Genomic DNA, 25,705 nt, shown 5'->3' with positions numbered 1-25,705 from the left:
TTTCCCGCTTACTGGGAGGCGGGGTTCGTGTCTGGAACCGGGGGACCGGGGGCTGGGGGTGTGTGCGCTTGAACCGGCGGCACCCAGCACCCGGTGCGGAGCAGGGCACGGTGGATGCGCGGGACCCCGGCGTGAGGAGGGGGCCCTGTGGGAAAGGGGCCTCCCGGTGTGCTCCCCTGCTCCTCTCCGGCGGCTTGGGGCGGGCCGGTGGGGATCAGGGGCAAGAGGGTGTTCCGCGGCTCCTGGGGGGATTTCGGGCTAGGCCGGAATGCCAGGAAGCTTACTGGGCTTTGCTTCTCAGTTAAAGAATGAAACGTAGTAAGGAGCTGGTTTTTGTGAAGTTCATAAAGTCTGCTGGGAGCTCGGAGTATTTCTATAAAGCTCTTGAGGTAAGTAGGTTTGATCGCTTTTCTGAGTGAGCTTGGTGAGGTATTAAATGATCTCTGTGGTTGGCTTAGATGTAACTTACATGTGTACATAAATAAAGCTATTTCCGGTGTTTAATGAAGTTTGATGGACGCTTTTATTGAAGAAGTTGCTTCCTGAACAAGAAATAAGTGTAATTTCAAAACCTGTTGTCATTTAGTGAAGTGGCATGTAGTTTAGAGGGTCTGGATGGGTATCACTCATCTAAACTAAGCAGACTTAAGAAGGACTCTGTGGGTTGTATTCCAGCTTGAGAGGACAGTGGGAGCTAAGGGCACTGTGTGGCAGGATCAGGTCCTGAAAGTCTGCGGTAAAGAGTCTGGGGAATAAGGGTGATACCCGTGGGATGCTTTAGCCCTTCCTTTTGCCAGTGTAATCCTAGCTTTGCTGTGAGGTGTTTCAGGCAGATGTACTTAAGTAGCTTCCACAGGATTGGCTGTTTGTGATTTGATAATCAAGTAAGTGGTGTTGTATGTGCTGTTTATCTGCAGTCTATGAAAGAATTTCAGTCAGAAGAACATCTCCAGATCCTTGACGAAGGGACAGCGCTCAATATAAGAGAAAATGATAAATCGCTTTACATTTGTGATCCTTTTACAGGTGCCGTTTTCAATCATCTCAAACAGGTATGATACCCATCACTTACTTCTACCTATATTCTCTTCTAGAAGCATAGGCGCCCATATTTTGTATGTTCTCTCTTTTTGCACTGAATACAGCAGTATGAAGCATTCACAATAAAGTCTTTGAAGCTTCGCTGTGTCCTGTTTAAGGAGGATGACTAGCAAAGCATAAGGAATATTTTGAAGCAGGTGCAAAAATAAATAGCGTGATAGGTTCTGATTCTGATGGAGTTCTGAGCTGGCTCTGGCACCTTTTTGCCTCCTGAGTAATACGATTTTGTTTGACAGACAAGGAATAGCTGGCATGTTAGCTTGTACCATCTGCTGCTTTTTACTGAGGTCAGAAAACCTACAAGGATTGTACTGAAAATTCACAGCTGAAAGTAAAACCAAAACTGTCAACTACCTGGAGATGCTAGAGGAGTACAGACCAGGGGTCCTGCCTTCCTCAGGATTCAGAGATAATGAAAACCTTTCTGGAACCATTGTACCTTCTGCTGATTCTTTTCTCCCCTGTTATTTTATTGCAGCTTGGCTGTAGGATTGTTGGACCACAGGTAGTCCTGTACTGTATACAGGCCCAGAGATGTGTCCCAAGAGCTGAGTATCCCGTGTACAACATGACCATGGCCGATGTAACAGTATCCTGTACAAGCCTTGAAAAGGATATTAGGGTAATGCTTTGTACAAAATAGAATGCTTAGGTGGTTGTCATTGACATTTGCTTCAGATAGGTCTGATGCTACTGTATCTAAGTTTTTCTGTGCCTCTCTCTGGATTTGTCTGCTGTAGTTTGTACACTACATAGAATTTATGTAGGGAGTTGTATGGAGAAAGAAGGAGTTGTAGATGTATAAATGTATATCTATCCGGTGGTTTATCCGTGCATGCACATGTATATATTGTATAAGCAGATATATATATAGTTATAGAAGAATTCAGCTGTATTAATATGGGGGTACATGGAGGGTTTAGGGATTTTTGTTAACTGATGAGACAGATCACTTATCTTGCTGGTTTGTGGCTGTAGCGCTCCAGGCAACGTGCTCTGTTTCTGGGTACTCAAAACTACATAGTAAAGATCTGCTACCCAGGCAGCTATGGTTTAAATGGTTTAATTTAGAAGTTGACTTTTTGGTTATTCCAATATCTCTTTCTAATCTATAGTACTGAAGATGTCAACCAGCTGTAAAATTTTACTTGTACCATGTGAATGTAGTATTTGTATTAAGGGTGTGTATTATCTTCAGCTTATAATAAATGCAAATCAAATGTAAACTATATTTGATGTTTTTTTATGGCTTCCGTATAGATCCATTTTGTGTTTTGAACCATTTTTTAGGAGAAACCATGGGCAACTGAAATCCACGATTTTGTTTTTTAAGGTGAATCATAGAATCAACTAGGTTGGAAAAGACCTTTTAAGATCATCAAGTCCAGCTGTAGAACATATGTAATATAGGTTCTTTCTTTTTTCTTCATAATGTTCTGTACTTTTTTGCCCACTCAGGAAGAAGTTCATAAATATGTGCAGCTGATGGGTGGACGTGTCTCCAGAGACCTCAGTGTGGCAGTAACTCATCTGATAGCTGGAGAAGTTGGCAGCAAGAAATATGTAGTAGCTGCTTCTCTGAAAAAGCCTATTTTGCTTCCAGCTTGGGTTAAGACTCTGTGGGATAAGTCTCAGCAAAGGTATAAAAAACTAAACAAAACTAATTTTGTTTTGGAGACTGGTAATTCTTATGCAGATACAATCTGCTTTCCTTTTTCTGGTTGATTTTACTTGGAAGAAAAACTATTTCTTTTTTTCTCTTCCTCCTTTAGCATAATGACATACACTGATGTTAACATGGATGATTATGCTTGTCCTGTGTTCCTTGGCTGTACAATTTGTGTAACTGGCTTAAACACTTCAGACAGGAAAGAAGTCCAGCGCCTCACTGTTGAACATGGTGGGCAATATACAGGGCAGCTCAAGATGAATGAATGTACTCATCTCATAGTTCAAGAGCCAAAAGGTAGGACCTGCAGAGTAGACATTATTCTCACTTCTTGGGTTGAAGTAGTGTAAATATATGTGAGAGTTTAAACTGTCAGTTTGCTTCAGTGTTGCTCTCACTGCTGCTGTTTAGGGGAGCACTGCTGATAAGAAGAGTGACACAGGGCACCCTTACTTTGCTCTAAAGGCGTGAGAAAGAGAACCAAAGAGCAAAAGAACAGAGACCTATATGGTATTTAAGGAAAGAAAAAGGGAGACTCCCAGACGGGATGGAAGAACAGGGAAAAACTAAGTTTTTTGGGAGAGCTGCATAGGACTTAATTTATATTCTGATTGAAATTGTGTTGTGGACTAATGTTTTTGTATCTGATCTGTTGATCTGTCCTCTGCGCCTTATGAACGCCCTACTAAGGTAAAATGAAAGCTTCCTTAAGCTCCCTTTCTTTCCTCTTGGGAAGATGAAACAATTGTAGTTTTATTGTGAGAAGAAAATTTTCCCCAATTTCCCTCCCTTTTCCTATGGGGAAATGTCCTTGGACTTTATATTTTTTCCCTGTGCATGAAAGCTTTAAAGCCCTTTTTATAATTTTACTATAGTGTCTTGTCGTATTGTACCCTTGAGCTGGTCATCAATGAGAGTTTTTGCTCTAACTTTATTTAGAGAATAAATAAGCATCTTATCAGAAGAGTCCAGGATAACACAACCTGCACACTGAAATCGTGAATTTTTAACTTCCATGTCCAGCCACCTTGTAGTGATCTCTTTTTGACAGCATTTTAGTGATCTGTGGTTTGTATTTTTGCTTACATTTGAAAGGTCAGAAGTATGAATGTGCTAGGAAATGGAATGTGCATTGTGTGTCTATCAAGTGGTTTTCTGACAGCATCGAGAAAGGCTTCTGTCAGGATGAGACAATGTATAAAATAGAAGCTGGATCAAAACTGACACCCAGTACGTCAACACCTACGAATGATTTCGGGAAGCCTGATAGTAAGTAAGACCTTTTAAAATATGTTTAAGGTAGGAAACGTGTAGTAAGGAGGAGGAACTGTTCCTAATTAGTAAGGCACTGCTTGCTTTTGCAATGCTGGTTTGGCAGTTTGGGTTCTGATTCTACTTACGCTTAAAACATGACAGATTACTTCTATGCACATTGAATATTCCAATGTGTGTAGACGTAACGTGAATAACTACTTAAAAAGTAAACTTGAATTAGGCATAGGATTGTCTGCTTAAGAATCAATGGTGTGTATCTCCTAAAAAAGCATGACTGTTCATACATTTATGGTTTAAGACAAGTCTGTTATGATTTTAATCTCAAAAGCACTTTTGGGGAGGGGGGAAACAAATGCTGATTTTATTTTAATTATTAATTTTCTGAATTTTTTTAATAGATTTTTTTTTTTTTACTTTAATCCATGCTGTTATCATAAGGAAAGCTAAAAGCATTTTGTAAACAAGCATGAAAGCAGCATGAAGGACCCAGTTGGCTTTAAATGTGCCTTTCCAAACACCTATTACTGCCTGGGACTTCAGGAAGTGACTAAGCAGGAGCACTGGGTTAGCGCTACCAAAAGAGCGTTGGGAATTCAAGTTAGGTATTATAGAAACTGCATATAACTCTTAACATCATTGGGCTCCATGTTGATTTCCTTTTACTATAAGAGGATTATCTATTTTTAGGAGTGTTTCTAATAGGTGAGCTCAAAACTGTGATAAAAGCTTTGAAAACTGCTAGTAAGACTGTACTCAGTCTGCGTATAAATAAAGCCCTTGGTTTAACCAGTCATACTTCTCTAGCATTTATTATTCAGATTTACATTTCCTTCTATCATAACAAAATCATACATGGCAGTTTTGTGTTCTGTTTAGTGAAGCAGCAGAGAAAGATGAATCAAAACTAATGCCTCTTCTTTAATTTTAATTTCCATTACAGATCATGCCCTTCCAGATGTCAGCCACATTTCCAACATCAATCTGAGTAGCGTTAATGAAACCGAATTTAGCTCTGCTCTGAGCAGCAGACAGGATCCTCTTCCTGATGAGCTGGAAAACTTGGATATAAGTTCCTTTCAAGCCCCTGAAGATTTGTTAGATGGGTGTCGGGTATGCTTAACAGTGTCTACTTTGAAATGTTCAGCCTTTAACTGTGTGGAAGCAACTAGGTTGAAGCTGGCAGTTGCTGCTTGAGTGAATTGTTTCCATGCTCAGCAGCAAACACCAGATTTCTTTTGTATCGACATGCTGTAGCTTGCATGTGTGTCTAACTGTGCGTGTGTGTGTGTGATTGTATTAAATATGTAGTATTAAGTACAAAATGACATAGGCATATATTTAAACACTATAGAGAGTGGCTGGGGGTTCATTCCATTAGTAAATACTTTGCTAGATTTATGTGCAGCGATAAATGAATCCAATTCTAAATGCTTAACTTTGTTGCTGCTTCTCAGAAGCTATACCACTTGTTTCTGTGTTCTACAGCAGTCAAGTTATACCAAAATATTCTTTCTTTTTTTCTTTTTTCTCTTTTTTTATTTTCTTTTTTTCAAAGCCTTTTTGTTGTTCTGTTCCCTTTGCAGATATATCTATGTGGCTTCAGCGGCAGGAAGTTGGACAAGATGAGGCGGCTTATTAATTGTGGTGGTGGTGTTCGATTTAATCAACTTAATGAAGACGTTACCCATGTCATTTTGGGGGAAAATGATGAGGAGCTTAAACAGTTTTTGGACAAGACATCTCACAGGTTATAATAACTGTATTGCTTAAGGTCTACTTATAGCTTGTTTTCTTTCTCCCATCACCCTGTAGAAAGGAAGACATACAGATTTGAAAATCATAACCAGTTCTTCAGTGAGTATTTATAAGTACACCCTCATGTGTTCTTCAATACTGTATTTCTTTGGGTATCTATGAGTCACCTCAGGAAATAGAAGAACAGTATTCTTACTGGTGAAAAGAAGTGTTAATACATTGAGGAGGAAAGGGTTTGGCAACCCTGCAGTGGCAGATATACTTCACATTATAGAAAATGAGTATGAAATTCTTTGTTTTCAGACTCAAAGAATGAAAAACCAACCAATCAAACAATAAACTTGAGGTTTATGAAGTGCCCAAAGCTTTTTAGTATTGGAATTACAAAATCCAGGTGTGTGTGTTTACTAGTATTTGTGGAGTAGGAAAGAAGAATAACAGTTTTGAAACCTGCTGTAACTTGTTTGTGTAACACTTTATGTTATAGGCCTCATGTAGTCACAGCAAAATGGTTGCTGGACTCATTCAGTAAAGATTATCTACAGCCAGTGGAGCAATATATCCCTGTAAACTATCAGCTGTTAGAGAATCCAATTTTGGAGCAACCTGGAATGAAGTCGGTTCTTCCCAAAAATAACAGTCTCTTGAAGAAAGAAGCTGTGAATGTTAGAAAGCATCAGAAAACTGCTGAAGATGACCTCCTCTCTCAATACGGAACTAATGATTCTACATTAGGTATGTTCTGGTCTCAGCATACCATAGAAAGTTTAACTGCTCATGATTATTAGCATGCAAGTCCTGCAGCATTTCATTATTAAGAAGCTAGCTACAGCTAGTGTGTTTTAGAAATCAGGCCTATATAGAGCAGTTTTAACTAAACCTGGCTGAAAACAGCAGAATCATAGAATGGTGTGGGTTGGAAAGGACCTTAGGATCATCTGGGTCCAGCCCCCTGCCATGGGCAGGGATACCTCACACCAAAGCAGGTTGCACTGAGTTCCGTCCAACCTGGCCTTGATCACTGCCAGGGATGGGGCAGCCACAGCTTTTCTGGACAACCTGTGCCAGTGCCTCAGCACCCTCACAGTGTGTAACTTCTTCCTTACATCTGACCCCAGTGTCCCCTGTTTAAGTACTGTAGTTTCTTCATGAAACTATTTTGAGTTGTCTTTAATTTTCTAATCAAGCAATTACTGGTTTTGGTTGGTTTTGATTTCTTTTTTCCCCTTTCAGATGAAGCTGGAAAACTAACATCCAGAACCTTCAGTGATGTTACTCATTTGACTGTTCAAGGAGAGAATGAATCTTCCCTCCATAGTGGTTTTCTGGGAGAGTCATCTGCACTAGCTGAAGAAGGACTGTTTGTCAGAAAGAGCTTTCATCTTTTGGGTTTTGGTGAAGAGGATGAGTCTTGCATTGCAGATATTATAAAGGAGAATGCTGGGAATATCCTGCCACTGCAAAGCAGAACCATTGCAGACTATGCAGTGGTACCTTTACTGGGGTGCACAGTGCAGATGACTGTTGGTGATGTTGTCACAAACACATGGCTGGTAAGGGAGTTACGCTGTCAGTTCTGTGAGTAGACATGTATCTATTAGAGATATGTCTTGTCAGTATGCAGAGTTATGAGTGGCTTCAATATAAGTGAGATTCTGAGAGGTTAGCCTTGTTGCTTTTGATGTGTACTAAATGAAAGCATGCTTTAAAGTGTCTGCATTGATAAGTAATCTTTTATCTGTTACACTTCATTTTCTACAGGCTTGTTAAACGGGACTTCATTGTCATGACTCAAAGGCTCCTTATATGACAGTCTGACAGCATTCTCTCTAACTAATAATTGTAGAAGGAGCCTTTTGACTAATAATTACTTCATATGATATCTTTGTGCTTAACTTTTTCTTGTTTCATGCTTTTCACGGCTTTTTAATTGCAAGTCAGCTTTATAGCTCAAAGTCAAATACTAACCTTAATTGTGTGCACATGATGTAGACTAACTGCTGTTAGTGTTTTTCAGTACTAGGTAGCTTTCTGTGAAGTAAATCTATGCAGACTCTTAGGACATGTCTTTAAACTACTTTCAGGGAGCCTTCAGGGTTGGAAGCATAGTAACTGAAAAGTTCTGAATTATGCCTCAGTATGTCAGACCTGACAAAATCCTTCAGGAAAGAATTTGTCTGATTCAATGGGAAATACTTTGTCTCAGATGTAAGGATGGACCCAGAATTGCTTGCTGTTGAGTCCATAAATGCTATAGTACAGTTACTGAAATATTGTTGGCTTTGTTGCTATTTGGCTTGATTTGTGTTTTATTCTCTTTCATTAAGTTAACATGTGTGGAACAGCAGCTTCTTTTAGATCCCCAGTCCAATCCACTTTTCACACCAGTCCCAGTAATGGAAGGAGTTACCCCTCTGGAAGATTGTGTTCTTTCTTTTAGCCAGTTCACTGGTGCAGAGAGAGACTCTCTAGTTTATCTGGCAGGACTGCTAGGAGCCAGGTATGTTTTCTGTCACCCTTTTTTCTTGTTCTTAGACAGCCATTGCTAAGAACAACATACTTAATCATGAAGTGGCAGTTTCATGCGTTGGATATATTCTTACTGTACAACTTAAAATATCATTTGATCTGATTTGTGGTCTGTTTGGACTAAATTCTCTGCCTGTGAGTTCTCAGTCCTGTGTCATCTTGGAAGATGGGTCCTTGATGATAAGAGAAAAACTAATATGAGGAAAAGTATTGTTCATTTGGAAACGATGGTTGTTGGCCATTGAACAGTGTTCAAGGCCAGGTTGGACACAACCCTGGGCAAGATGGTCTGGTGTGAGGTGTCCCTGCCCATGGCAGGTGGTTGGAACTGAATGATCTTAAGGTCCTTTCCAACTCAAGCCACTCTATGATGCTATGATTTGAAAATGGGATATGTGAGGACTTCTAGAGTATGAGAAATGTTATGGAGTTTTTTTGCCTGTAAGTGTAGGTAAGCTACAAAGTGGATGGTCTTAGATAATTCTATAGGTCCTTCTTCTGTTGCTTGAATGCACTTTACAACAGTATAAATGTGCCCTAAATGAATTTTGTTTATGACTAAATGAAGATTTTATGGCTCAATGGGTATTTTATTAATCTGATTTTAGAGTCCAAGAATTCTTTGTGCGGAAAGCCAATGCAAAAAAGGGCATGTTTGCCAGTACCCACCTTGTGGTGAGAGAAGCGGATGGTTCCAAATACGAAGCGTCAAAGAAGTGGAATTTACCAGCAGTCACTGTAGCTTGGCTTTTGCACTCTGCAAGGACAGGAAAGAGAGCAGATGAAAGCAAGTTCTTGGTTGAAAATGCAGAGGCTGAAGGTTGGTTATTAGCAAGTTAAGGGAATATGGTTGTGTCATATCACTGTTCATTCATAATGAAGAGTATAGGTAGTATGAATTTTTCTTCCCTAACACCTTTGAAGTATTAGAGCTATAGGATATTTTTCCAAGTATTTTTCCATATTTCTTTCTCCTGCTGTTGAGTTGTGATTACAGAAACGATACTGTGCGTTTGCTCTTAAGTATTTTGGAGCAAGCTAGTGGATTCTTGTAGCTATCAGTCAGTTGGGAATCTGGCTCAGTTGCTCAGCTTTGTCCTGAACACATTCTGCTCTGTAAGTTGCTTGGGAATTGATGGTAGATCTCACTTAGAACTTCACACTTGTTAGTTTGCAATGACATGATGCCCCTCTGATGCCTGCTTCATCTTCTGAAGCTTCTGCTCCTTTTACTTCATGCTTTTTGTTTGGCAATATTTCTTCCATATCTAGTGATTTAGTGATTTAATATTGAATGCTAGCAGACCTGTGCTGCCAGTGCCCTTGTGAATTAGTTATATGGGTCACTTAGAGAACAAAAATACGTTGTTGGCATAGGCATGTTTTCCCTGTATATTACAGTTTTTAAGGAAAAAAAAGAAAAGAAGGGGAAACAGGGAATATGAGCAGTAAAATGTAAGAGCAATTCTTGCACTAATGTTTTTGAGCTATGAAGATGGTGAGCTATGCTTAAATAGAAGCATTTATGATGGAGAAGCTTTGAGGGCTTATTGCTGTCTAAATCTCAGTCCTATTTATCTGAAGGCATAAGGGACTGGAAGTGTACGCAGTGACCTAAAGAGGTGTGATTCAGAGTCATGACATTTTACATTGCTTGGGAAGTAAGGAGCCAGGGAGGAAATGCCTTTAATGTTGAAGGAGAAGGATTTGTTGTGTATTAAATGTGTATTTTGATAGTTGTACAAGGTGTATGAGCTATACAGGGATGTGTGGAACTGTGTGAGCAGACCTGGGGTTGCTCTCTCCTTTTCAGACACTTAGGGTGTCTCAGAGTTTACACTCAGTGCCAGTGTAGTTAATGGAAGTAGTTAACTGGAAGAGACACTTACAATACTGGCTTTTAAAATAGAACTGTCAGTTTCAAGCATTTATTGGAGAGGATAGGAATTATTTTTTTAGGGAAAGAAAGGTCAGATGAACTTCCAGTTCTTGTTTAAATAAGAGTATATGTGAGATCTGTGCTAAAAATCAGATTGCTTGCTTATGTTTTCTTTGTTTCTTTTAAAGATAAGGAGAGTTCCATTACTCAACTTAGCAAGACACCAGCAACTGTTAAATCTCCTGATGTAAAACAATATGATTACCTCCTTGAAGCTGGAAGGAAAAAACCTGTGACTCCTCTTGATATCAGCAGGTTCCAGAGTAAAGCTTTCCAAGCTGCCATCTCTCGTCACATGGGGAATACAACCCCTCTTGCCCAAGGGGGAGTGCTACAGAAAGAGCCATCTTTACATCTTGATACACCATCAAAATTTCTTTCCAAAGACAAGTTGTTCAAGCCTTCTTTTGATGTAAAGGTGATCATCATTGCGTATTCTGCAGTCTGTAGAGCCAGTAAAGACGTGCATGATCTTAAAACCAGCTCAGAAACCTTTGCTTACCCTGTTTCATGCTCTTAACATGTAGACTTTGCATTTTTCAATGCTGGAGGGGGACTCTTCATCAGAGACTTTAGTGATCGTACAAGGGGTGATGGATTCAAGCTGAAACAGGGGAAGTTCAGGTTAGATCTAAGGCAGAAGCTCTTCCCTGTGAGGGTGCTGAGGCGCTGGCACAGAGTGCCCAGAGAAGCTGTGGCTGCCCCATCCCTGGCAGTGTTCAAGGCCAGGTTAGACAGGGCTTGGAGCAGCCTGCTCTAGTGGAAGGTATCCCTGCCTATGGCCAGAGGTTGGAACTGGATGAGCTTTTTAAGGTCCTTTCCAACCCAAACCAGGCTGGGATTGAGTGATTCTGTGATTCAGTTTGGCGCTCTGCTTTTCAAAACCTAATAGTTTACACTGGTATTTTCAAAAGTCACATACTCTAGACCAAAAATTCTCATTCTTAAAAAGGGGCAGTAGCAAGTGGTATTTCAAAGGTGCAGGTAGAATCACATACTCATATGCAACTTTTGTGGGAGGAGGTATTAGTCAATTAAAGTGATAGATTTGGGTTAGGAATACCAGGGTTTGGCCACTGGCTTTTCCACTGAGGGCAGTTTTCATTGTTGGCAATGAAAAGAGAGACTAATAATTTACCTTCTTCCTGATTTGCTTATGTAATCTAAGATTGGGATTGTCTTGTACTGCCTTTGTATAGTGGTACTACGATGGCACTTGCTAGCTGCTTCTGTAGTATCCTGTCCTGGTTTAAGACATGTAATGTGTTCCTGAAAGTCACTCGCTTGCTTCTTTTTTTGATAGGATGCTCTGGCAGCTTTGGAAAGTCCAGTAGGTCCTGACCAAAAAACCAGAAAGCTGAGCACACCCCTCTCTGAAGTCATCAGCAGGAACTTGAAGTCGGCACTGGCAAACAGCACGAGGCATGCAGCAGCTCTGACTGCCAGTCCACATCTGGCTGCTGCACAGCCAGAAGAGGTAGGAAACATTGGGTGCTGAGGCGCTGGCACAGGGTGCCCAGAGAAGCTGTGGCTGCCCCATCCCTGGCAGTGTTCAAGGCCAGGTTGGACACAGGGGCTTGGAGCAACCTGGTCTGGTGTGAGGTGTCCCTGCCCATGGCAGGGGTTTGGAAGTGGATTAGCTTAATGATCCTATGGCGGAGATTATGTTCCAGGGAAACTGGCTGAGGGTGAATCTTCAGCTTTTGGATTCCAAGTGCACAGAATTACAATAGTACTGGATTTTGACCTTGGAGTTTGGGAGAGGTAAAAATGTGGTTAGTTTTCTTATTATTGCTTATTTTACTACATGTGTGGTTCGATTGATACGCTCGAGGGAAGGAATGCCATCCAGAGGGAACTTGACGCACTTGTGAGGTGGGCTGATGCCAACCTTATGAAGTTTAACCATGACAAGTGCAAGGTCCTACACCTGGGTCAGAGCAATCCCAGGCACAGCTACAGGTTGGACCAAGATGAGATTCAGAACAGCCCTGCAGAGAAGGACTTGGGGTGCTGGTTGATGAGAAAATGAACATGAGCCAGCAGTGTGCGCTTGCAGCCCAGAAAGCCAACCATATCCTGGGCTGCATCAAAAGAAGCGTGACCAGCAGGTCAAAGGAGGTGATCCTGTCCCTTTATTCTGCTCTCGTGAGACACCACTTGGAGTATTGTGTACAGCTCTGGTGTCCTCAACATAAAAAGGACATGAACTGTTGGAACAAGTCCAGAGGAGGCCATCTGGCGGGAGCACCTCCTATATGAAGATAGGCTGAGAAAGTTGGGGCTGTTCAGCCTGGAGAAGAGAAGGCTGCGTGGAGACCTCATAGCAGCCTTCCAGTATCTGAAGGGGGCCTATAGGGATGCTGGGGAGGGACTCTTCATTAGGGACTGTAGTGATAGGACAAGGGGTAACGGGTTCAAACTTAAACAGGGGAAGTTTAGATTGGATATAAGGAGGAAACTCTTTCCTGTGAGGGTGGTGAGGCACTGGAATAGGTTGCCCAGGGAGGCTGTGAATGCTCCATCCCTGGCAGTGTTCAAGGCCGGGTTGGATGAAGCCTTGGGTGATATGGTTTAGAGCGAGGTGTCCCTGCCCATGGCAGGGGCGTTGAAACTGAATGATCTTAAGGTTCTTTCTAACCCTAACTATTCTAAGATTCTATGTTATACTTAATATTAGAGTATTTTTGTGATTGATACAGAAACCTTCCAGACATGCTCTGTTTTTATCCTTGCTGCTTAAACAGGAAGAAGAGCCCAAGCCTCTAGCAGATGTTGTTATTTATGTTAGTAAAAAACTTGGTAAGAAACAAAGTGAACTGAATGCAGTAGCAGCTTCTCTGGGGGCAGACTACAGGTATGAACTGATACAAACAGCTTCTAAGCTTCTGCAGTGATGTGACATCTAATAAGTATGAATCTTAGGATTCTAATATGGTTTATCTACATGAGCTTTTGCTATAGCTATACATTAGATTTCACCATCTTGAACAATTTCAATTGCAAATAAGGCCATCCACTACTAATGCGAAATAATGCCACGCACATTCCCTGACACATCCCCAGTCTCTGTGGTCTTGATAAAAGTCTGTCTTGGGAAGACTCAAAAAGAATTATCTTGCAGGCTGTAAGCATGGCCAAGTTGTGTGCGTAGAAAAGCTCAGGAAAAATAGGTTGTCATGGAAAGAAACCACAATGTTTGGGGTTTAAGACTGCTCCCACTAAATCCAATTTATGTGTCTTGTTACTGATTTCTACAGTAAGTGTTATTATTCACAGGTTGGATGAGAAAGTTACACTTATGTTTGGTTTAGAAATGCTGAAGATACTTGCATTAGGTAGCAAATACTAGGGTTTATTATCAGTTTAAATGTTAGAATACTGCATTTTGTATATTTTGAGCTTGAAGGATCAGTATTTCACTTGTAGCTGAATATATCAACCAAAGATAAAAGCTTTCTCGTCCTGGGTCACATATTCTTTTCAGAAACTGATTTGAAACTCCACTTACTTAAATAAACCCAAACCAAACTAAAGCAAAATTCCTCCTAGTTCATATGTTTATCACATTTAGTTTGTTTACATCAGGAATGCTTTCAAAAGGCACTGAAGCTGTTCAATCCTGAAACTGAATGCTGTCTTTTTCTGATGATGAAAGTGGGCTCATTGCTTATTTAGGCATAACAAGATAGGCAAACCAATATGTTAATGTGAACAAGGGATAGGACTGCTTCTGCTTTGGATTTCTGATACCTTTTCATAGAAATGATAGCTTGAAGTTACATTTGAAAATTATTTGAAATGATATCTTGAAGTTGTATTGGAAGGTGTCCCTGCCCGTGACAGGGGATTGGAACTGGATGATCTTAAGGTCCTTTCCAACACTAACCAGTCTGTGATTCTGTTTCATTTTCTTCTCTAGATGGTGTTTTGATGAATCAGTAACACACTTCGTCTACAAGGGAGGACAAAATGACAATAATAAAGAGTACAAATCAGTTAAAGAACGGGGTATACATATTGTTTCAGAACACTGGCTTTTGGAGGTATGGAGCTTGCTTTGTAAAACCAAAGGGAAATGGAGTCTTAAAACCATTTCCCTTCAATTTTTCTGTTTTGCATTTATATTGAACATGTATAGGGACTGATGTTTTGCATCCTGTTTCGAATATATGAATTCATCAGTCAGTTTTCACTGATGTACTTTTATGTTGTTCTCCATGAGGAGAAAAGACATTCTTTTGCATTGAACAATTCTTCTACATGTTTCCCAGAAAGAGAACTATGTTGTTCTCTTGTGTAAAATACTTCTTTTGTGTGTTTTTATTGTACTTTACCTATGTTTAGATGTGAAATTTCTTTTATCCCAGATCATTTTCTCGTCTTCCTTACATTAACTGATGTTATTGCAGTGTGCCCAAGAATGTAAACGGCTTCCTGAATCTCTCTTTCCTCACACATACAATCCCAAAATGAGCCTGGACATCAGTGCAGTGCAAGATGACAGACTCTCTTCCTCCAGTAAACTTCCATCAACTGGAAAACCATCAGAGGAAACTGAGGTATAACGTGTGATGTGAATTCATGTTCTAAGAAGCAGTTTGGATTCAGTTTATTGTTCTAATAACGCATGGCAGGGGGTTGGCTGGATGATGTTAAGGTCCTTTCCAACACAAACCATTCTATGAATAAAAAACATAGATGATTATTCAGTGATGACCTGAATCAGGTTTAGCTAGTAATTAATAGTAGCTATTGCAGATGTTCCTTAAGGTTTTTCTGCATTTGTAATACCCTTCTTTGTAGTGCAGTAGAGGGAAACACAGGGATTTCGGGCTTAGAAGTGCTTCCCAGATTTGAAATGAATATAGGTCCAGTCTTCACCTTCCCTTGTAGGTAGTGAGATCCCAGGTGTGAACTTCTCTTAGTAGACATTTAGACTGCAGAATATATGTCGCTGACGGTGCAGCTCACTGTTCTGCTGTACCTGCAGTAGCAGAAAGGTTAGATTTACTCTCAGGCAAGATTAATAATCTTCAGTATTTATACAGATGTTGAACATGGGTACAAAGCAAAAATCAAAATGATGTTTGAGCATTCTACTTGATTGTATGTAGATTATTCCAGTGGATGAAGATGATGTGGAAGATTATGCAACTACTGACCAAATACAGGAAATGGTCACTGCAGGAGAAGAACCGATTGGAGCAAGTGAATCCAAAGGAGGTAAATGTAAATCAACATAGTTGTGGAACATCACACTAACAAGATAAATCTTTTACAGTTTCAGGTGCTGAATGTTAAGATCTGGTATTTCTTTATTACATGCTGGTCAAGTATAGCTAGCTCTTACTGTTGCTGGATGACAGGAAAAGGTTTTGTTCTGTAGTTTGAAGACTTTGATAGCCCATAGAAAATCATGATAATTCCTTGCAATTACTTAACTGCCATTTCCTTCTTAGAACACTGCAGTTGGTCTTTAACATGAGAAATCTCTGTTTCAGAATATACCTTTTGGTATGCAAAGAAATGTGTGACAGGAGAATTGTGGGTGCAAGTTAGATAATATTAGCAAATACAGAAGTGAGCCAAGGGGAGATTTCTTCTTGTGTCTAGGATAGGTGACCTGGGCATGTGTAGTTTTCCTAGATAATTTTTCCCAGGTATCTTTTCTTCTCCTCAATGTATTGTCTTTGTCCCAGTGCAGGGGGGAAGCTGACTGGAGGTTCGGTTACTTTTCACTTGTTATAACAGTCTTGATCTTATGAGTTCTGTTCCTTCTCTTTAAGTTTTAACCCAAGCACTAGAAATGAGGGAGAACTTCCAAAGGCAGCTGCAGGAGATCATGTCTGCCACACCACTGATGAAACCACCGGGGCAAAGAGGATCCCTTTCAAGGAACAGTATTGATGGTTCTCCAGCCACTCCTGATAGCGCACGGTCTGTGCGGAATGGCCGCAGTAGGGTCTTGGAAGCTCTCAGGTATTGGTTTGTGTTTCAGAGTATCTTAATTTTGTTATCTCTGCACATACTTAGACAGTCATTGAATCTAATAGGTGGCCAGGGTTTCAAGTGTATTGTCTTTCTCTATTGATACACTTAATTTGCTTCTCTTGCAATTCACAATCTTTAACTTGATGTGCCAGGTAAAGTCAGAATGTTACCTTAATCTTTTGGTTTAAAGAATGGTATGATTGTATTTTAGTTCTTAATTGAATTAGGCCAACTGATTTCTTCAGATTAGTTAAGTGTTCTCATAGATTCTGAAGAAAGCAATGCTGCTCTATTTCACTACATAGGTCATATACAAGTAGTAGGTATTTCCTGCAAAGTGCCTCTGTGGATGCTTCTCCTCTATTTTCTCCCTAAACAGAGCATAGGATTTGAACTCTAACAGTGCTGAGCTACAGTGAGGATGTAATGGAAACCTTGCAAAATTACTCCTTTAACTTGGTCATTTGCAAATTCATAGGTTCAGTAAAGAGTGGAGTACACTGATTTTGGAATAATTTATCAATATGACACATAATAAAAACATCTCTTACTGAGATGTTGAGGGTGCTGAGGCCCTGGCACAGATTGCTTGAAGAAGTGGTGAATGCTCCATCCCTGGCAGTGTTCAAGGCCAGGTTGGGCAGAGACTTGGGCATCCTTGCCCACAGCAGGGGGTTGGAACTGGATGATCTTGTCCAACCCAAGGGTCCTTTCCAACCCAAACCAGTCTGTGATTCTATGGGATTTTGGTTGCCTTTTTCCAGCCATGCTGACACTTGAGCTCCCAAAGTCAGGCTGCTGGAGTTGCCTTTATACTGAACTTGTCCCCTTTCCAGCTGCACCTTCTAATAACGAGGTCACTTGGATGCTACAGTTGATGTGATTGTTAACACATTGACTTCTAGTCTGGTAGTCTGTACAACAAATGCATGTTTAAGGTGTCTGTGCTCTTCTCCTTAGGCAGTCCCGCCAGGCTGTCGCAGATATAAACACGGAGCCATCGCAGAGTGAGCAGATCATCTGGGACGATCCTACTGCCAGGGAGGAGAGGGCAAGACTTGTCAGCAACTTTCAATGGCCTAACAGTCCTTCCCAGTACACTGAGCAAGGCCAGAGTAACGCCAGTAAGAACATGGATGAAACTGTCTTCAGAGAATCTTTAGCTGATGCAGAGATTGCTGCTATAGGTAAAATCAGAAATACAATATCCTTGTTCTTTGCTACAGCATCCATTTAATACTGGAGACTTTAAAATACAGTAGTGTTTGAATTCTGCTTAAACAAAACAAGAGTATTGTTGTCATTGAATGCCAGAAATACAATTTCACATCTTTGAGCTCCATTATGTATTTCTGTTTTATAAAGAGAAGCTTTCGTATCCATTTGCCATTTGTGGTCAAACACCAAGGAAGTGATTCTCTAAAACAGTCTGCCTCAACTTCAGGAAATCTGAGTGTTTTCTGAACCACAACTGGTTTCCAGATACCTGTTCAGGTCAGGGTAGTGGAATTCTAATGGGAATACTAGTAGTAAAGTATTTATTAATATTAATAAGTGAAGAATGAAGATTACAGGAAACAGATAACCCATGAGCCTGAAAAACAGGTATGTCAGAGCTGCCAATGGATGTGCTCAGGTCAGGATTCAGTGAAGGTACTGTATTTGTCTTCCCTGTTCTTTTTAAGCCTTAGTCTGCTGCTAGGACTAAGGAAGCAACATACATCCTTCCCTCAGTCTACTTAGACAGTTTCTGCTTATGGCAACAGTCATCCTGAAAACTGGCCTTGTCCCAGAGGATATTGAAGAAAATCAGCTAAATGCATTCCATTGCTTTTTGGTTCAACCAAATTAGTGTGATTTAGACAAAGAAATCGGAACAGTTGAGGTTCTGAGTCTTTTTTTCCAAGGAAGGCATCCAGGGACATGAGTTTCCAATATTACAATTGCTGGTTTGTGGCGTGAGGAAGAGCATCTTTCAAAAGGACAGTGGTGAAGTGTAACTGTATGTGTCATAGCAGGAGTTGTGTTTTGTCCTTTTAGGATAGCTACTTGTTAATTTTTGTTACCCATAATTATATTCAGCCAAAGCCAAGTCATGCAACACTTTATTTTCACAGCTCTTCCTGAGGCTGTAGATGGAGATGTGATTGAAGGTCTAAAGAATCCTGTATGTGGAGATCCTGAAACACCAGTCAAAGATCACTTGATCCCCACTCCGCAGGCCCCCAGCATTCCTCTCCCACTGGATAACCCTCCTGTTGCACCTCAGCCCAAAGAAAAGGTTGGTCAGATTAAAAAATACTTACAATGAGTTGTGTTCTGAGAGATGTAGTGGTACTTAAAATACTTCTGTACTTGACAGTAAGTATAAAAGAGGTGAAAAGCAGCAGGGCCAGGGCAGTGATTGTCCCCCTGCACTGCACACTGGTGAGGCTGCACCTCAAATCCTGTGTTCAGTACAAGAGAGACACTGAAGTGCTCTAGCAGGGCAAGAGAAGGCAGCGGAGCTGGTGCAGGGCCTGGAGCACAAGTGTGATGGGGAAGGGCTGAGGGACCTGGGGGGTTCAGTCTGGAGAAGAGAAGGCTCAGGGGGGACCTGATGGCTCCCTACAAGTGCCTGACAGGAGGTTGGAGTGAGGTGGGGTCGGTCTCTGCTCCCAAGGAACAAGGGACAGGACAAGAGGAACCGGCCTCAAGCTGCACCAGGGCAGGTTTAGATGGAGCTGAGGAACAATTCCTTCCCCAGAGGGTGCTCAGGCATTGGAACAGGCTGCCCAGGGCAGGGCTGCAGTCACCGTCCCTGCAAGTGTTCACACAGCGTGGAGACGAGGCCTCAGTGCCATGGGTTAGTGGTGGCCTTGGAGTGCTGGGAACGGTTGGACAGGGTGAGCTTAAAGGGCTTTTGATTCTACAGTTCTGTGATTTAAAACCTTGAAGTGGATTAATTCTGTCCTCCTTTCTTTGAGATTTTGGACAAAGGATGTTTGCTTAAAGAGAAAAAGGTTTTTTTTGTTCAGACAGGTAAGGCTTTTTGTCCAGTTAGTTCCTGCTGGAATGCTGAGGTAGACTTTGGAATGGGGAGTTACGATGTGCATTCACTGGAACTCCTCCAGGCGTGTTAGGATGATGGAAGGTTAGGCCTTTATTTCCTTGGTGGTATCTGGAATTTATGCTTAGATACAAAAGGGAAGTTATTTTTCTGTCAAAAACCTGATTTAAAATTCCACTATTTTATAGGGAACTAGGAAAGGGCTAGGAAAAAAAGCTTAGTGTTTTGCATCACCTGATGCAAAACTTGAGCATCACCTGATGGTCAAACTTCCAGCAGAAGTGTGTCTTTAGAGGCATAACTTGTCATGTGAGTACATAAGCTGTGATAGAAATGCAGAAGACCCTTGAATTTATAGGAAGTCTGAATGAACAAGGCAGTGTGATAGATGGATGATGATTTTTTCATGTGCTCAACTTGTCATTCACTGGATATGAATGAAGGATTAGTTTTTATGACAGATTGGTTCAGTTGTGCCCTGAAGAAAGGGGCAACCACGTGGCTGTTAAGCAGGAGCTTAACATTGGTTTGATGCAGTGTTTTTTGTCAAGTAATTGACAGGTTTGGTTCTGCTTTTGTTGGCTAAAAGAAAACTGAGGATAAAAATAATCCAGAATGTTTGGGAGAGAAATAGTCAGCTGTCAACCTAATCTTTCTGTCATACATTCAGAATCTGTTACTGTACTTCCAGGCTGTTACAGAAGAAGAGAAGGCTGATGAAGAACCAGAAAAAGTCCGTAAATTTCAGCTGTCTTCTTTTAATCCTGAAGAAAGATTTGATTACTGCCATCTGATTGAGGAATTAGGTACCAGCTATCTGTGAAATGCAAAGAACAGTATGTGTGTGGATGTGTCTGGTCAGCTGTGGCTCACTGGGAAAAGAAAGGACGTCTGTTAGCGGCTTACCAGATTTGAGGCCTCAAATTTATGGCTTTCTGTGCTTATGAGTGATTCTTTGAATGTATTATTATGATGTGAGCACTCAGCTTTGCTATAAAACAGCAGTGCGTTTGTCTGCTGGCAGTTTTCTTCTAGCTGTCTCCACAACAGCCTCATTCTTTACTGCTGGGAGTGCCCAGGATCTGCTGTCTTCTTGTGTCTCTCTTATTCCTGTCTGTGTTACAGTGGCACTTTATGAGAGACACTCTTTCCTGGCTGCTTCTCCTTCCTTGCCAGGGTCACTTCAGTGATAATGCTTTCAATGTGAATTTGAGTGAAGTATATTTTTATCTGAATTCAAGTAACTCTCATTTTGAGTTGATCTTTTCTGTGGTACCTTTAAGTAACGTGAATAAAATTCGTTTCTCAATTCAAGGTGGAGTATTGCTTGAGAAACAGTGCTTTGATCCAAGTTGCACACACACTGTTGTGGGACATCCTCTTCGAAACGAAAAGTTCTTGGCTTCGATGGCAGCTGGGAAGTGGGTGCTTCATCGTTCCTACCTGGAGGCATGTAGAGGAGCTGGCTGCTTTGTTCAGGCAAGTGACCTGTACTTGGGCACTGCTGCATTTCCTTTTAGTTTAGACTTAAAACTCTCAAACCCAATTAGGGTGCCCAAACCTTGGGAGTTTTAAAGGATCCAAAGTCTGATGAGCTTTTCTCTGGAAACTAGTCCTGGACCAAACTCCCTGTATTGGATAAATGAAATACCCACACTTTTTATAGCTGCTTCTGAAAACTGCAGCTTGCATACCTTTTGATAAATTCTCACTAGTATCAGCTGGCATCACGTGGGCTTTGTTACACCAGGAATTGATCTTGATCCTTTCAGTAAGTGAACATGGAATAGTTTTAAATAGTCCAACTCTAACCATGGACATAGTTTTTGAACAGTATCTCTTTCAGCTCCTCACCTTCCTGTTACTTCACAGTTCTCCTGAGTCTGGTGGTTCTTTTACATTGACCAGGCTAACTGGTTCATATCTTGATGCATCAACAGCAGCTTTCATTGCTGGGGAAGACACTGCAGAAATGTAGGATTGATGGCACCCAGACTAGTGAGTTAATTTGCTCACTACCCTGGACTCACTCAAAGGAATTCAATTGCTATTGAATTCCTTTGTAGATAACTGCCAGAGGAATCTGGTTGTATACATGATTTGATGTCACAGGAATACATTAATAGATTTAGACATGTATGTGCAGTGAAGAGCCAGGTCTCTCATCTTTAACTAGAGCTGCTTGGGCCAGATAAACTCAACAGATAAAACTAGAGTGAGTTGGGATTTGGAGGGGATGGGGGGATGGATTTTTACTTTTAAACTTCTTTTTCTGCTAGTAAAGTTGTCAGGAATGTTTTGTAGTTGAAGCTTCTGATTGTTGTAGGAAGAAGATTACGAGTGGGGAAGTAATTCCATACTTAATGCTTTGCCTGCCATTAGTGTAAACCAGAAGAAACTAGCACTTGCTGCCATGAGGTGGCGGAAAAAAATCCATAAAGGAAGACAAGAAACTGGTATTGTTGAGGTATGCTATTGTGGAGGTATTTGGATACTCAGCATGGGTGGACAGGACAGGACTGTGTGCATACTGTTACATTTAAAACATCACAAAGTTACCCCTTTGCTAAGGTGCTTGCTTCCGTAAAGCACCTTCTGTGATCTTTATGGTGTGAGTTCCATAGTCTTTCAGTGAGGCTTTTGAAAGTGGGACTTTCCCTCTGTTTAAAAGACTCCCCAAAGGAGTCCCAAAAAGCATTTCCTAAAGTCTTTTAACTCCTCTCTCACACTGAGCATTGCAGTCGAGCATCCATTGGAAGGTAGAAAGAGTGCTTTTTTTCTGCCATTTACACTTAAAGACAAAACGAGGTGATGGCGTATCTTTATCTGATGGATACTCCTGAAAGAGGAAAATTAGAGATCCAGTAAGTCTTTGTAGTACAGATGTACTTTTGGCTAAATTGAGTCTTTTATCTAGGGAGCTTTCAGTGGCTGGAAAGTGATCCTGAATGTTGATCAAACCAAGGAAGCAGGATTCAGGCGCCTTCTTCAGTCAGGAGGAGCACAAGTATGTAGGGTTTGGGGGTTTTAATAATTCAATATACATATGTGTTGGATTTTGTGGGGTTTTGGTTGGTTGGGGTGGTTCTTTCTGTTAAATTCTATGCTGGGCATTTTCTGTATGAGTAAAAGGTCTGAAGCAAGAAAATTGCTTACACAGCTGTCCTGGGTTCAGCAGTAGCAGGCATTTTTTCATCTTAGCCGGTGCAGTGCTGTGTTTTCGACTTTAGTCTGAGAACAATGCTGGTAACACCGATGTTTTAGTTGTTGCTAAGTAATGCTTACTCCAATCAAGGACTTTTCAATCTCATGCTATGCCAGTGAGGAGGGGGCAGAGCCAGCACCCCTGACCCAAACTAGCCAAGGGGGTATTCCATAACACAGCACATCATGCCCAGTATAGAAACTGGGGGCAGTTACCTGAAAGGGCTAGATCACTGCTCAGGTTGGGCTGGGTATTGATCAGTGGGTGGTGAGCAGTTGTATTCTCTTCCCTTGTTATTTCCCTTATGATTATTATTATTGGTGGTAGCAGTAGTGGGTTTGTGTTACACCTTAGTTACTGGACTGTTCTTATCTCAACCTGTTCTTTCCATTCTCCTCCCCATCCCTCCGGGAGTCGGGGGGAAGAAGAGGGAGAGTGAGCGAGCTGCTGCGTGGTTCTGAGTTATTGGCTGGGCTCAAATCACGGCAACAGGGTATCTGAGACATGGTCAGAAGGTGGGAGGAAAGAGCTGTATCATTGCTGTTTCCAAGCAGTTGGGTGCAGCAGCTTACCTGGGGTCACACAGTCAGTGCTGGTGGGAATTAGGACAGAATTTCTGTGCCTTGCTCTGATGAGAAGGATCACCCTTCTTTAAAGGTGCATGATGGTACAGAATGCAGTGTAAATGGCATTTTATTCCCCATTGGTTTACTAGTTAATTTGATGGGTGAAATTGTAGGTCATGAACTGCATTTGTCCTGGGGAAAGAACCACAAAACTGAACTTGTTTTGTCTGTCGTGTTTTGATGTGTAGGTGTTCTCTGGTCATTCTGTGTCTCTCTTCAAAGAAACAACTCACCTCTTCGCTGACTTCAGCAAGCTGAAACCAGGGGACAGCAGGGTCAACATAGCAGAGGCAGCAGCCCAAGGAGTGAACTGCCTGAAACCAGAGTACATCGCTGACTACCTCATCCAGGTGTGCATGCCCAGAATCCTGGCCACAAGTGCTCAGCACTTCTGTACGTGGCCTCAAACTTTAACCTGACTTGTTCTAGAGCTGGCAGTGCTGCAGGATAGGCAGCTTGTGAAACCTACTCAAAATGTCAGTGTGCAATGCTGGGTTTGATAGTTTCCATTTTAGAAAGCAAATAAGCTGTTTCTTTCTTCTCAGAAGCTTTTGGAGCTAAACAGAGACTTAAGCTAAATCCATGGGTTGTGTCTTTTTTTTGTCTTCTTCTACTGAAGGATCCACCTCCCCCAATGGAGTCTTACTGCCTGCCAGAAGCTGTACCTTCCCTTCAGAACAACACAGAACTTGGAACTGGGTTGTCCCAGAAGAGAAAAGCAGTGGGAGAGACAAGCCGAGTCAAGCGATCCAAAGTCCACTGAGCAACTCCTGTGCTTTCCAGCTGTACATTTTTAAATTCATATTTATATTTTTTCATTCTTGCCACCAAAATTAAAAGCTTCTGAGTTTCTCTTCTCATTTGTGCTGAGATTAAAATAATCTTACAGTAACACTCATAGGAAAGATTGCTTTGGTTACCAGGAGCATCTAAAAATATGGCAAGAACTCATCCAAAAAATACTGTGTCTCCAAAATGTCCCAGCTGCCCCACTAATGCTTTCTTTTAGGGATGCTATTGTATAGTAATGGGTAAGAAACACTTTGTGAGGTGCTTGTCATGTCTTCTGTGCGTGTGTTGCAGGGAAAATACCAGTTGATAGGAATTTTATTAGGTTCCACATGAATTTTGCCTTTTGTTATTTTCTATTGGAGGGGAACAGGACAAAAAGAACTGCCTTGTAAATTTTTGTACTAATAGAGTGCATAAATGACTTCTATAAAGCAGAGGCACTGCTGAGGTGCTGCCATTCTGAGTGCTGATGTATCTGTTCAGCAAACACAGAACCAGCTCTTTAACACGAGAGGTGAATTCTGCCTGACCACACTCCCAGTCTGGGTCTGTGACAGGAGCCAAAACAAAGGTGCTGATTTCCAACAGCTGGAAATGGCCTTACTCAGAGATGACCACAACATTTGACAAACTGACCTTTTAGTAACTATGGGGTCTGGGTTTCTATTTACTGAACTTACTGTATGTGAGTTGTGCTGTGCTTGGGTAAAAGTGTGCTTAGGAAAGAGCTGTGTTTAAGCAGCTGGAATTGCTGTGGCCTGTCTGAAAGGAAAAGCACGATGTCCGGTTGCACAGGACCAGTGTAGTTGTCTGGGGGAATATGTGACATCTTTAAAGTCTATTTAATTTACCTCTCCATTGTTTTGAAGGGGAGATTTATCCTACTTGTATTTTCTAGTTGCTGAATACTGTTGTACAGGAAGTCTTTGCATCAGTACTGGTTGCAGCTAGAAGACAGGAGGAGCCCCAAGCATCTAGTAAGTGCTGTGCAGTCTGGAGAGCCCTGCCCCAGGCTGGGGAGAACTAGTGGTGGAGGAAGGGCTAAGGTCTCCAGGCGGGAGGGGACAGGAAGGCAGCCTGCCCCGGTGTGCAAGGCTCTGCTGTCTGCTTCCTGCTGCAGTGCAGGGGATGTTTTGTCAGTGAGCTCCACAACACACTGTCAGGATGACCTGAAGGAATTGGCAGGAAGAACTGAAAGATGCCCGTGGCCATGAGGGATCTGATTCTTTTCTGTGCTCCCATCAGTGGGCACTTGGGCTGTGCAAGATTGCTGAGCTTTAGGGACTAGTCTTGCCCACCTGCTTTGTTTTTCTTGACCTTAACAGCTTGAATGCTCTTTGCTCTTTGTGGGTGCCCAACAAACACCTCCAATTTGCTCCAAATCCACATACTGAAAATAATGCTGCTTTTAATGCCTTGAATCACATTTTGAGTTAACTTCGTATTTCCCTGGCAATTCTCTGTTCTATCCCCAAAATGCTGCTTTGGTTGGCAGGTATTGTAAATAGGCGTGGATATTGGCAGGTGAGACATGAGGGTCCTGTGCTTTTGCTGTATTTTCTTCTTCCCAGTCCTTGGAAGAAGCTGCTGTGGAAGGGTCATGCTGCTGTTCTCACTCTAGAGCTAAGGAACCACTCCCTGACCCACTTAGCTAAGCTTTAAAGCAGTCTTGGAGCCACACAGCCACAGTGAGTCCTGGGGGCAAAGCAGAAGGGGAGCAGCTGAAATGAAGACATACCTCAAGCTCTAGTGGAACCAGTAACGTGGGATC

The 25,705-nt window shown here is 41.6% G+C and overlaps 1 protein-coding gene across 3 annotated transcripts; it reads left to right on the top strand.

The window, feature by feature from the left end:
* The first annotated feature begins 252 nt into the window (after positions 1 to 252).
* Positions 253 to 23,994, top strand: TOPBP1 (DNA topoisomerase II binding protein 1). 3 transcript variants are annotated; one of them, XM_061375022.1, is made up of 27 exons: positions 253 to 389; positions 918 to 1,052; positions 1,580 to 1,723; positions 2,560 to 2,741; positions 2,874 to 3,067; positions 3,866 to 4,039; positions 4,986 to 5,155; positions 5,629 to 5,792; positions 6,288 to 6,535; positions 7,034 to 7,353; positions 8,128 to 8,300; positions 8,938 to 9,149; positions 10,397 to 10,686; positions 11,572 to 11,745; positions 13,016 to 13,125; positions 14,191 to 14,314; positions 14,681 to 14,830; positions 15,386 to 15,494; positions 16,058 to 16,250; positions 17,223 to 17,371; positions 18,380 to 18,543; positions 20,003 to 20,117; positions 20,627 to 20,794; positions 21,642 to 21,778; positions 22,229 to 22,318; positions 23,331 to 23,492; positions 23,762 to 23,994. In XM_061375022.1, the coding sequence occupies exons 1-27, from the start codon at positions 309 to 311 to the stop codon at positions 23,903 to 23,905; spliced, it is 4,476 nt and encodes a 1,491-aa protein (XP_061231006.1). In that variant the 5' UTR covers positions 253 to 308; the 3' UTR covers positions 23,906 to 23,994. The 3 variants fall into 3 exon arrangements, with proteins under 3 accessions (XP_061231006.1, XP_061231005.1, XP_061231007.1); XM_061375021.1 differs by having other exon boundaries at positions 17,223 to 17,449; XM_061375023.1 differs by lacking the exons at positions 253 to 389; positions 918 to 1,052; positions 1,580 to 1,723 and having other exon boundaries at positions 2,604 to 2,741; positions 2,966 to 3,067; positions 17,223 to 17,449.
* Positions 23,995 to 25,705: the final 1,711 nt, after the last annotated feature.

This window comes from Neopsephotus bourkii, unplaced genomic scaffold (assembly GCF_033783945.1).
Source record: "Neopsephotus bourkii isolate Nb327-2 ecotype Australia unplaced genomic scaffold, CSIRO-AGI_Nbou_v1 NB_1655, whole genome shotgun sequence".
NCBI lineage: Eukaryota > Metazoa > Chordata > Aves > Psittaciformes > Psittacidae > Neopsephotus > Neopsephotus bourkii.
This window is presented reverse-complemented; position numbering and strand designations above follow the sequence as displayed.

Coding starts and splice junctions, on each gene's coding strand:
- TOPBP1 (XM_061375021.1), top strand. CDS start 309: ATGAAACGTAGTAAGGAGCTGGTTTTTGTGAAGTTCATAAAGTCTGCT. Junction 1,724..2,559: donor GCCTTGAAAAGGATATTAGG/GTAATGCTTTGT, acceptor TTGCCCACTCAG/GAAGAAGTTCATAAATATGT. Junction 4,040..4,985: donor TGATTTCGGGAAGCCTGATA/GTAAGTAAGACC, acceptor TTTCCATTACAG/ATCATGCCCTTCCAGATGTC.